The 13,059-nt window shown below is 42.3% G+C and overlaps 1 protein-coding gene across 3 annotated transcripts in view; it reads left to right on the top strand.

Annotated features, from left to right (window-relative positions):
* pitpnc1b (phosphatidylinositol transfer protein cytoplasmic 1b) overlaps positions 1 to 12,307 on the top strand; it is a 30,504-nt gene extending 18,197 nt beyond the window's left edge. For all 3 annotated transcript variants that reach the window (XM_030393644.1, XM_030393645.1, XM_030393643.1), the window contains 8 exons: positions 2,157 to 2,245; positions 3,090 to 3,097; positions 3,251 to 3,322; positions 5,143 to 5,235; positions 6,789 to 6,944; positions 8,557 to 8,620; positions 8,964 to 9,050; positions 10,695 to 12,307. In XM_030393644.1, coding sequence (XP_030249504.1) covers positions 2,157 to 2,245; positions 3,090 to 3,097; positions 3,251 to 3,322; positions 5,143 to 5,235; positions 6,789 to 6,944; positions 8,557 to 8,620; positions 8,964 to 9,050; positions 10,695 to 10,852 — 727 coding nt within the window. In that variant the 3' untranslated portion in view covers positions 10,853 to 12,307. The remainder of the gene's footprint in view (positions 1 to 2,156; positions 2,246 to 3,089; positions 3,098 to 3,250; positions 3,323 to 5,142; positions 5,236 to 6,788; positions 6,945 to 8,556; positions 8,621 to 8,963; positions 9,051 to 10,694) is intronic.
* The last annotated feature ends 752 nt before the right edge of the window (positions 12,308 to 13,059 follow it).

Raw genomic sequence — 13,059 nt, 5'->3', positions numbered from 1 at the left:
ACGTGTTAGGTGTGCCTTGAACTCATCATCAAATAAATGCTTTCGGTGAATCTGATTGTGTAACTAGCTGAGAAAAAACACATCTACGTCATCATGATGGCCGTCATTAAAGGATATGTGGTCAGTTTTATACTGATATTCAACATATCTCTGTTGGCAGTGTAAGGCATCAGAGAGTAGTCACACTATAACCATATGTGCTTCCAAGTGTTAGAATGTTTATTAAGGAATAGTTAAACATTTCTTTTTTTTTCTTTAATTGTCTTCAACATTTTAGTGATTAAGAAAAAAGTGATTAAGACATGAGCAAGCTAAACTGCAAACTATGAAGCATACGATCCAGCAAATAAAACAGAATAATCTCAGGTTTTGTCCACACTAACATGCATATATTGCAAAACAGACAACTTCCTGGACACCTAGACCTCTCGTCCTCTCGTCCTTTTTTTTAAATGCATGTGAAACACCAACAACAATGGTGAACGTACATTACCCTCATGCTCGGAATGTCCCTCTCTGGTATTTGATGTTACAGTAACTCATACATTTATACACTGAGGGCGGTGGCTGCCATGCAAGTTGCCCACAAGCACATCAGGAGCAGTTTGGAGTTCAGCAGTATCTTGCCCAAGGACACTTCGACATGCAGACCAGGAAAATCAAGCCAGCAACCTTCCGATAACAAGACGCTAGCTCTACCCTTGAGCCACAGTAGCCCTCTTGCTTGTGTAATCCATAGAATCATCGATTCATCTGGGGTGATTTGCTATTTGCTATTTGCCGTTGCCAGGCAATCAGCAAAGACTAAAGGAAGATAGTGCTTCAACCCTTGACACCTAAGTGTAGGTGGATGTCGTTCACCTTTGGCCGGAGTCAGGCTAGCTGTTTCCCCCTGTTTCCAGTCTGTATGCTAAGCTAAAGTAAACAGTTGTCTTTAGCTTCATTTTTAGTCTACAGACATGAGAGATTGGATGACTCATGTAACTCCCCGCCAGAAAAAGAGTGAAAGTGTCTCTTCTTTACCGTCAAACTCTGACTCCCTCTTCTGATGTGTTAACTAGGCTATGACTAGTGCGTATTCATCCTCCATGATAACTGAAACTACTGTCATAAAGGTCATGATATGTGACTGAAAGTCAAAAAAGAAATCCAGTAGGCCTTGAGTAAAGTTTTTTGTGTTTACATCTCCAAAGGTCCAGAGTGAATGCCTGCCTGTGAATACATCAACACCTAAGAATGTCCTTATATCTAATTTCAACAACATTTTATTGTGTTTCAAATTAAACATTTTGTAAATTTTTATATTCTGCTTTCAACCCCTCAATAGTTAAAAAATGTTAAAATAAAGTTTATTCAAATTATTTAAGAATTTGTTTCAAGTTAAAGCCAGAGAGATTATGTTTTTCCATAATGATTATAACACGGCTAGATGTACAGTCCTCAAAGTAAACCAGCAAGTGTGGGAGAAATGGACTGTGATTCTGTACCAACGGTTGAACCACAGGAATTTGAAGATATGCGCAACTGCAACGACATGTCATAGTGCTGAAAGGATGTTTATTTGCTTTGTGCGCAGGGTGACAGCCCATTAATCAATGGAATGTGAATCTTCGTGAAGGTCCATTCCGGAAGACAACTCGCTTTTAATTCATTTCCTAACCCTAAGCTAACCTCACTCATTACCCCGATGTAACCTCGACTCTAATTCTAAGCACCACTATAAACCCAAGGCCTAATCCTAAAATAAACTCTTAAAGAAGTAAAGAAATGTTCTCACTGTGGAGGATTTTCCTAATCTTTCTGTGCTTGTGGGAAATTTGGTCCTCATTAGTACGGATAGGCGGAACACACACTTACACATAGCCATACCACACACACACACACACATAAGAGCAGTGAGTGCAAAAATGAATTCCACCTCAATCATGTTCTGACATGTGACCTAGAAGCTACAGAAACAATTCATCACCACAGGTGTAATTGGGAATGAGTCATACAAATGAACGCTGTGGCGAGAGTAGCCTACAGGTAATCTGGCTATATATGGCACAAAAACCACTTAGGATCTCTCTGTCTTCCTCTATAATCTCCCTCTCCTACTCTCTCACTCTCACTGATTCTTCTCTCTTCCGGCCTTTTTTTTTCCCGCTTTGCAGTAAACTGCCGTCCTGGGCGAAAGCGTTTGTCCCAAGATTCTTTTATGTGACAGAAAAGGCCTGGAACTTCTACCCGTACACCATCACAGGTGGGTGTTTGCAGAGGTTGGAAGTACAACTACTTTGTCAGGTGTCTTTACTTTACTTTAGAATTATTTTTCTGACCATGTTTTTACTTTTACTCCCCCGATCTGTACTTTATGCTCCTTACACTTTCAGGACAGGCTCGTTACTTTTGTTGTAATGCATTTGAGGGGAAGTTTCAATTACTTTAATGTAAATCAAGCACGACAGATGTGGCAAAACGAAACAACGTCAAAGAGCCAATGGGCAGAAAAGGTGTGTTAGTATCTTGAATCTGCAGAGACCCTGCAGCCTCTGTCTGTGTTTTCTTATCTTCTCAATTTTTTGCTGTGCTTGGGAGAATTTGCCAACCCAAAATGTCAGTATTTGATGTTCTGGTTATGAGACTCAAGGATAAACAATCTTTATGGTGCGTTTACAAACAGCTCAGACAAATCCTCCTTCAGAGGGCTACTTTTTACTTTTATGCTTTGAGACAGACTTGAGTACACCTCAGAGCCTGCACGTTCTTAATTTAACTTAAGTCGGGAAGTTAAATCACTACTTTTTACCAAACACGAGTATCTGTGCTTATACTCGAGTAAAAAATTGTGTTCTTTGGCCCCCTCTGTGTCTTGGAGCGCCTTTATTTGTGTTAAACACCAGGCTCCTTTCACCTCAATGCATTATAGAAAACATATTTACTTTTAACAGCTGGTTTCCCAAGTACCATAAAATATTTATCGCTATGTATGCATGTATTACCATGTGGTAACGTGTGTATGTGTGAGAGCAATTGCGTGCTCATGCATGTATGAGTAACCAATTCTGTTTCTCCCCTATCTTTACTGAACGTCCCTGGTGCTGCAGAGTACTCAGTAAGTATTCTCACACATCATTTACTGTACATGAATGCAACAGAGCTCATCTCTTTCCAGTATCAGTGGATCTAATCTGCAGCCTGCTTCCACTCTCCCTATCTCTGCCCTCAACCCTTTTTTCCTTCATTTCTACCTCTTGTCACCCCGTAGGTATCATTCCTCCCCAAGTTCAGCATCCGTATTGAGACGAGATTTGAGAACAACAAGGGCGATAACGACAATGTGAGTATGACGGAGAGGGAGCGAGGGGTGAGGGAGATGGACTGATTAGGGGAGAGGGGGAGGAGAAGGACATGGGGAAAGAGAGAAATTGCAATTTTCCTCTGCAGCACGAAGAAAATGTTCATCAAATTGATGTGCCCATTACAAGGGAAACAAGCAAATCACAAACTGCAGTACTGGCAGATCTATTAACCTGACATGCAACGGATGTGAGCACGGCTGCCATGCTGCATTTTGTCTGAGGCGAACATGTATAAACACACACACACACACACACACAGTTATTCACAAACGATTGCAACAATGTCGGGCCATTGTGTCTGTGTTTATTATCAAGCGGTCAGGTCAAGTAACAAGATGCAGCACGTCACAATAGAGGGAGAAATGTGGCGAGTCTTGTTCCATGTCGTGCAGTTACCGGTAACATATGTTTCTGCAAAACAAACACACATTCACAGAGAGCTGCACAATGTGTATGCAAATGTTTTACTTCACACTGTAAGAAGTTGAAGACTTCAAAGTTTAAAACTACTACTGCCAAAGATTCAACATACCCCTGTATTCATGGGTAAGTGCAAGGAAGCACCTTTGAACTACAGAAGTAAAGATGAAATGCAATTTAGATAAATACAGAATCTTTTGTGGTTTTAGAGAGTTTCAATTAAGTTCACAAAAAAAACTTCCCAAACTACCCAAAAGTAGTTGCTGATGAAAATCAAACTAGAAATGTTCACAAAGGAGGTAAATGTTTTATAGTTGTTATTCAAGTTATGTTGGTCACGTTCACTTCCAGAAGTCTTACAAAACAATCAGTTGTTTCACAAAGTAGTAGTAGAAAACAATAATAGTTAAGGAAACTAATCATGTGTTGCTGCCCTATTAGAAACAGTCTGAAAAAAGCAGCTACACCACAGTCAAGTAAAACAGTAACATGCTGCGTACACGTCAAAGCACGATTATTAACTATATGACATAATATAAAATAGCAAAACAGTCCAAAGTTCAATGTTTTGACTTTTTCTGCATATTTTGTATTTCTACTTATATTTTCACTAAGTTAACCTTCACATTTCCAATGCAGGACAGTCAGAAGCAACATTGCACGTACATACTCTGACAGTGTGATATAAGTACTTAGGTAATGGCTTTGAGTATCAACATTGTCAAGGCTCTCTGTGTCCCTGTATGAATATTTACACAACACACAAAACGCAGAGAGACTATAACCATGAAAGCATGAGCGCCCCGTTTCCTGAGCATTTTGCAAACAGCAACACAATACCTCTAGCTAATGCAACACATTCCATAAGAGGGAGCAAGACCTTGAGTAGACACAGACCAGAAACAGCACCACAGGAGCGTGGCGGGCTCTTATCTAACACCAGTTTTTTCTTATTTGTTAGTTTTCAGCTGTGAAATGAACAACTTCAGCGGGGCATTAGAACAAATTTTAAACAAGGTCAGATAAAAGTGCACTCTCTCAAGCTTCCCTCCGTTCTCTCTCAAGGAAAAGTGTATTCCACACTCATAACTCTTCTTTTTCCCCCTCTCTTTTAATATCCCCATACGTCCTTGTTTTTTTTCCATCTCCCCCTCCTCTGCTCCCTCTGTCTGTTCTCTCCTCTCTCTTTGCTCCTGTGTGATTTGCTCCAAAGGCCTCCGGGTGGGATATAGTGAGGGGTGTTATGGTGTGTGACCTCAGTTTTCTACACAGTTACTCATCTACTCTCATCCCGCTCTCCACTGAGTGAGTGACTGTATGCGTATGAGAGAATGTGTGTCCGCTCTCATAATGACCTCCCCCATCTGTTTGGCTGTAGGTGTTCGGGGACACGCCGACCCCAGCAGAGAATGTCAGTATCCTGGATATCCTGAGTGACCCCATCCCCGAAAAGTGCTACAAGGAGACGGAGGTACCCACTGCGCTGTGACAAGCACACAAACAGCTGCACGTGCAGCCACATAACGGCCAAAAAACAAACGATTAAGTGTGGAAACACTTATTGAGCTTATTGATGATATGCAAAGTCAACAGCTGTGAGATTAAAGGAATAGCCTGGCATTTTGAGCAAGAGCTCTGAATTAAGGGATAAGATCGATTCCACTCTCATGTCGTTTTTAAGTATTGAGCTAGAATTAGGAATCCATTAGGAATTTTTCATCCATGGGGGTTAAATATAAAACCTATGGACCGAGTGGGGAAAACAGGATAAACACTACTGTGCATATTCAGTGGGCCAACAAATCATATGGCAATGTTTGGGATTTAAACCCAATGCTAATATAGAACCTGATAATGTCAATGAGGGCAAAGGAGTTGGTTACCTCGCTGAGAAGTGGGAGGTGTGCAGCCTGTCTCCTGCAGCTCTTCATCTAACAGCTCCTTCTTGGTCCATTACTCCCTCAGACTGAATAAAACTACTCCCTGACATTTCTCAAACCAATCCGCTGTCAACAAATACAGAGGATGACCGTAGTTTGGGCTGCCCTTTGACTGTTTTCTCTTGTAAAAAGCCCAGCGTAATGGCAACACTGGTGTCTTCTTGAGCTCATTAGTTGGCGGGAAAGTTTCGTTTCAACCCTACAACTAGTGCTTTCAAGGCTCTCCAGTTAGCACACTGTATCCTGTGAGTTTAATTCACAAACAAACGACAAGTTGTTGTTACAGGGAGTTTCATGCTGTACGTTCTTAATCAGTCAAGATACGAATTGAGTTACTGAGCTGGTGTTTGCCCATTTTTTATTTTATTTTGAGTGAGCCAGGAAAGCTGTTCTAACCTTGTTTCAAGTCTGTATGCTAAGTGAAGCTAATCTCCTTATGGCCCTTACTCCATACTGAATGCACAGATATGAGTGGTATGAATCTTCTCATTTGTATGCAGACCTTCTGTAAGAAAATAAATGGTTTATAATGCACATATTTGGATGACACACACACACAAACGCTATAACGCCCACACCTTCGTCCTTGTTTACTTTGCTTTGCTGGCTTGTGTTTTGCCTCTGAAAAGAGCATAAATCAGTAATACACCCACACAACTCCCACAAAGGTTTAACACTTCTGTTCTGCCTTCAAGTCCGTGGAGAACAAGGTCAATTCACAGGTCTGGGCACACAGCAACATGTAGACAATTACGAATAAACACAGATGTTTGGAATACATAAACAAAAAGCCACAAACGCGCCGATCTCACAGATGAAGTGACACAGTGAGAACGTAAAATCACAAACACTTTGTGATCATCCGTGGCTCGCAGATGCATAATGTGTGTTATCACACTTTCCTCTTATGGGCTGTGTTGGGCAACAATCTGCTTGCACCTCGACACATACCGTCACACACATACTCGCCGTCCCCACACACACACACATCCAAAGTTTCCCTCTGAAGACGCTTCAAAGGGCCAAATTTACTGCAGACTCAGCAAGTACAGTAAGGTACAGACCCTGTGTTTGCTCTGTGCAGGACCTGAGTCACTGGCAGTCGAGTAAAACTGGTCGGGGGCCTCTGGAGGAAGGCTGGAAAGATGACCACAAGCCCATTATGTGCTCCTACAAGAGGGTGCAGTGCAGCTTCGAGGTATACGGCTTCCAGACCAGGACCGAGGAGTTCATACACAGGGTGAGACAGCTTGATTTCCCATCGTGCCTCTTTGCCTTTGCTGATTTAAAGGAAAGTTTAATCAAGATGTGATCTGCAGTTAATGTTGCGAGCAATTACAGATGGAATACAAGGTGGGAAAAATATAAATATATAGCTAATTGGATCTAATAAAGTGCTCTGCCTGAGTCGAGCATTGATTTCTGTTTGGAGACTTAAACTTTACATCTACAGTAAAAAATAATCCTGACTAGTTGTTTGTTATGTCAATCTGTCTTGTTGAATTTTGACACATGATAAATCATTACCACATTAATTTCCAGACATTAGTATAATTACTGAAACCATTGCCAAGAAGGCTGTTATCCTCGAATGACCTCTGCACTGAGTTCTGTGCGATCCATCATCAGGTCAGATTTATGAAGGAATATGCTGCATTGTTTTACACCACAAAACAGTAAGCGAGCCTCTTTTTTCCCTGGAGCAAACAAAGAGAGGTTTCAGAGTTTCTTACAATGGAGGTTGATGAAACAAATTAAAGAGCTGATGAAAAGATCACTTTCACTTTTCCTTCACACTTAAGCAAAGCAATTACGCTTGAAGGGAAACCAAAAGGCAGTGAAAGCAAAACTAGCGACACCCTTTTATTTCTGACACTGTTACCGTAAAGAAAGAGCGTTTACGGGAATGTGGCTTTAGTTATGACAAAAGGCAAGTGCAAATAATACCGCTGAGATAAGCTTTCGACTTATCTCAATCATGATCCGGTTTGTTTAATATAATTACACAAAGGTACCAACATTATTTTGACAATGACGAGCTGTGACCCGATGCTAATTGTTCGCACAGCTCATTACCATTTCCAAAATGCTGAGTGCCTAAATGCAAACACGGAGGTAGGCAGGAGGATGTAACAGAAGATTTAAAAGGTGTGGTTCGTAAGAATGGGCCACCTGTTGAATTCAAAACAAATAGGCAGCGTAGCACCAGAGTAACCACTAACTGCTTCTAACTGTAGCTGGTAGGTTCAGTTAATTGTGCAGCTGGCAGTCGCAATAGCTGACTCTGCCAAGACTGGCACCTCGGAGGAAAAGGTGTTGTTTACTATCGGATCGTCTCCTATTGAGGTAGAATGTGACAACAGGCTAGCTGCCGTAGATATCACTGTAACAGAGTACATAGACATCTGTAAAATAACGCCAAATTGTTGTTTCTTCGCACCCTGTTGATTGTTTGAATATTCTTTCGAATATTTTTAACTAAAATTCTTAAATACCTTTAAGGAGGCTGATAGACAAAGTCCAAAATCCAAATTGCAAACAAAGAAAGGAACAAAGAAAGTCTAAGATATGGACACAGGTGACACAGGAGACATGGACAAAAGTGAGGGTAAAACAGAGGCTTAAATACACACTATGATTAACTAATGGAACACAGGCAAACACAGAAAAAGGAAAATAAGGTAAAATATGACACACAAGGATAAAATCCACAAAATAAAACAGGAGTCAACTGACCAAAAACTGAAATAATGACACACGTGCACACTTCTAAATTCAAAGCACCCGGTAGCGTTTTTAATCACATTTTCTTCCTCTCTGCCTTGTTTTCACTTTCACTTTCATTATTTCAGAATATCCGGGACATTCTTCTGGTGGGTCACAGGCAAGCAGTAGCGTGGATAGATGAATGGCACGGTGGGTCATTATATTCTATCGCAACCTTTATATTTTCATTCTATGCACTGAAGAGAAAGGAGGGATGGAGGGAGATTGTCTTATGAGTGTTTTCCCTCTTTGCATGTGTGTGTTACTTATATGATGGATACAGATTTTTTTTATACTTGGTTTTCCTCAATGTTACCTGCAGTCTTGTTTATTACATCATGTTATCTATGTAACCAATATGAGATAAAAACATTTAGAACAATGCATTTATTATGACTGTACCTTCAGTATGCACCCTTGAAATGGAATGCACACCTCATACTCTATTCTGATGCGTGTGTGTGTGTGTGTGTGTGTTTTTCTCTCCCCACAGGACTGAGCTTGGAGGAGGTGAGAGAGTACGAGCAGGCGATGCAAGAGAAGACCAACAGCAAAGTCAAATCCAGCCAGAACAGCACAGGTGAGGTTGCAACTCCTGACCTGCACTGTACTGAAATACCACAGAGGACGGGTGGGGAGACGGGCGGAGGGGGGGAATGAGGGAATACAGCTGGATGTGAGAGCGCTGAGACGGAGGTGAAAACAGGGAGAGCAGATGAAAAGAGCAGCAAGTTTGAAATGTATATTTGTGCACGGCGGTAATTATTCTTGCATGTAATTTCAGCCTAATAAGCAGCAGACGGAAAGTAGGGAAAAACACACTGATTCCACATTTTTAGATCATTAGGAATTTTCTGTGAATCTGAGCAGGTACTTTGTATTTATTTAGCCTGCCACGTTATCCGTTGCTGTCAGCACACCGCAAAATAGTATGAATGAACAGCTCTGTAACACTAACAGGCTCGAGCAGAGGCTGCCTGCACCACTAGTGCCTTAGCTGTGCCCTACAAGTACCCAGATGGCTGGTGTACATCTGTGGGGGGAAAATGGGAGAGGGAAGAGCAGTCAGGAGGCATTTCACAACACAAGGAGCAGCGAGGAGGGAGAGACAGAGGGTGTGTGCCCAGAAAAAGGACGACAGAAAGACAGATGTAAGGGGGGCGGTGGAGAGGAGAGTAGGATGGGCTCATGAAGTGATAATGCCACTGCTTCGGTCTGATAAACAGTATAACGCGGCCACCTGCTGAACTCTCCCCATCACCAACCTTCTCAACATAAATAACCAGCCATTGCAGCACTTAGCCGCAAATGTCAACCCTGGTGGGGGCCTGTGTCTGGGCATATGTGTTGTGTGTGTGTGTGTGTGTGTGTGTGTGTGTGCATGTGTGTTTTTTGTTTATGTGTGTGTGTGTGTGTGTGTGTGTGTGTGTGTGTGTGTGTGTGTGTGTGTGTGGGTGTGCGCGCGTGTGTGGTCACCCTGCCCCCTGCTGGTTAGTCTGGTGAACCTCAGCTGGATGTGAGAGATATCAAAGGTAGAATTCCCAATATGGCCTGTAGCTTCTTGCTGCCTGTGCTCTCTCTCTCTTTCCCTCTCGCCCGCTCGCTCTCCCTCTGTGTGTGATCATGAGAGACATCAAGCTGCAACAAATCTGCAGTCATTGCTCAACCTGCTGCAGCCCACTGCACTGCCATGACCCCCTACAGGATCAATGCCGCTACTGCGCTCATCTCTGCACGCACCGAGTAACAGTTTTCATTTCATTCATCTGCTGTAATAAAAGTAAATGGGTGTCATTTGCTCTAGAGGGTCTAATAAAACATCGGGTGTGTGAGTTGAATACCAATAAGAGATTTAACTGATGTGAATCTTAAGCGCGCCACGCAGATCTTAAGTATACTTAAATAAATTGAAAACTCAAACACAGCTCTGTTTCTCGTGTTCCCCTTGCCTCTTTTGCTTTCCTCCGTCTTTTATCTCTGTCTTGTTGCTTCTTTCATGTCATATGTATCTCATTGTTCCTCCGTCTCTCAGTCTCGCAACTTCAGCTTCAATTTGCTTTATTGGTGTGACATGTGAAAGAAATGCATATGTGTTGTGAAAGCGAATAGAGGAGAATCGTGGATAAAGGAAAATGGAACAATCAAAGAAATCTCCCTGTCTCCATCCATCCATCCATCCATCCATTCATCCATCCATCTCTCTCTCTCTCTCTCTCTCTCTCAGGCCCACCGGCTGCCTCTCGTCCCGTGTTCTCTCGCTCCATCTCGGTGACGGATGAGCGTTCCCTGAAGAAGATGGGATTGACGACTGCAGCCATGTCTGACCCCTCTGCCTCCTCTGTGCCACAAAGTCCCCTTCGCCTCAACTCCACCCCTGAATGATGCCTCAAGCACAAACACACACACACACACACACACCAATGTCAAACAGTGACATCAACATCATCCTAAATGGAAGAGTCCGACACAGTCTCTTCACTTAATGGCAAAAAGTCAGAGGAGAAGATCAATACTTTCATATCTGTACGTTAGGTTATGTAAGTGTAATGTGTAAGAATTTAGATTTTGAAACAACCAAAATGACCTGAAATCATCGACAGGACATGATGAAACAACAGACTTTGTATTACATAAACAATGTCTATGTATTGTGTTGCAGGCATATCTACTGATGTTAGCATGCTAACCAGCTAGCCCCAGCCTGTTGTTTCTCATAATACCACTCCTAGCTCCCAGTCTCTAGATAACAGCAGTTACAGTGAGCAGCAATTAGCGGTTCCTATACTGATACACTTCCCACTATTTGTTTGGAATGACCTTCATCAGGTGGTCAATTCTTACATACTGCCCTTTTAAATATAAATCTACAGCTAGCAGCTGATTAGCTAGCTTAGCTTAGGGACTGGGAACATTGGTTTTGTCAATATGAGCACTTCTAAAGGATGCTTCTTATATCTTGCTTGATAAATCCATAGAAAACACAAAGTAAGGCTAATATCGGGCTAACTAGTCTCCTAGATTCCAGTCCTTGTGTTAAGCTAAGCTAACTGGCCGCTGGCTCAGTAATGACAGATATGAGATCGGTATTGATCTTCTAATTTAGCTATCCAGCAAAGAGCAAAGAATAACATCTATTTGATCTTATGCACATGTAGTTGTTCTCTTCACAGACAGATGCTGCACAAACACACACAAAAGAACACACAACCACTCTGCTCCTATTCAAGGACACGTTCTATGAGAATCCTTCCAGTGTATTGAGCAGCCTGTAAACACGGTGCATTTCAGAGCCTTCTCTCAGGTCCTCGGCCATACTGGAGCTCACTGACCACCAGCCGAGCTCTCTTGATTGTTTCCCACCCCCCGGCCGTGGCCTACAGACAGATGCATAAGGAGTTTAATAGAGTGGATCTAATGAGAGAGCAGAGGAGAACTGGGGAGGGTGTCAATGCAATGGATCTGCTCTCCTCTCCACCTCAGCCAATAGGTCAGATCAGGTGTATTGACAGAGGGCAGTGAGGCGTCGCATTGGATCCTTGATCGCTTAGCTGAGAGCTGCAAATGGGTCAAGCCAGGGCTAAACGTCAATTATGAGTCAATAATGTTAGCATGTATAAGACTGTTTTTTTATGAATATTTACAGGAGAATGGGTTCTCATCTTCAGGGATCAATTTTGAAAAAATACAGTTTGCTGTAGCTTTATTTGTAAAATAAAATAAAAAACTATTCACTTTGAAATACATTTGAAAAAATCAAGTAGAGATTGTTTGTGGAAATTACACTGCATAGTCTTTGGTAATGGATTTGTATCAATAAATGCAATATCTTTCCAGTGAGATGATTCACTCGTGATATGTGCCTAGATGAGCATAAAAATTGAGTCACTGCACACATTATTGGCCATGTTTGATCAGTATTGACCTGTAAAGACGGACCAGCTGCTGGCACATCACAATGCTCACATGTAATCTACTCACCAGTTTCACACTTATGTGCCATGTGGAACCAGCAGCAGCAGAGGACATGAAAAGAGGCAGTCCACTCGGTCCAGCCTGGTTTGGCTCTGTCTAGCTCATGGCTGTTTCCTCCCTCTCTGGAAGAGTGAGGAGGAGAATAATGAATGTTTAACAGATGCGGGGTTGTAAGTTGGGCGTGTTTGCATGTCTGTCATCGCTGTATCACTTCATTGTTCCAGACTTCAGGACAAAAGCCGGGCTTGTCATGGAGGGACGTGGAAGTTCCTGTGACTGACAGACATGGCAGCTCCCTTCAAATGATGCACTAAATAGCTCGCATTATGGTGCTCATTAAGGCGTCTTTTATCCATACAAATCAAGAGCCAGCATGACAATTTGTTATTAGCCTCCCGACAAAAGGAGACGTGCATTCACAAACACGTGGCAACACATAAACACATGCACGCAAAGCTCTTTCTCTCAATGTCTCTTTTTACAGTAGCAGCAGGAGGCTGATGTAAAAGAACAAGCGCTCAACGCAGCCAGGAGTGTTCACAAGTGCTGCAGAGGGAGCACAAACTGCCGGCTGCACTGCGTTACCTCTTTCTCTATACTTCTTTGTCTCTCCATTA

Source organism: Sparus aurata, chromosome 17, assembly GCF_900880675.1.
Source record: "Sparus aurata chromosome 17, fSpaAur1.1, whole genome shotgun sequence".
In the NCBI taxonomy this organism is placed as follows: domain Eukaryota; kingdom Metazoa; phylum Chordata; class Actinopteri; order Spariformes; family Sparidae; genus Sparus; species Sparus aurata.
This window is presented reverse-complemented; position numbering and strand designations above follow the sequence as displayed.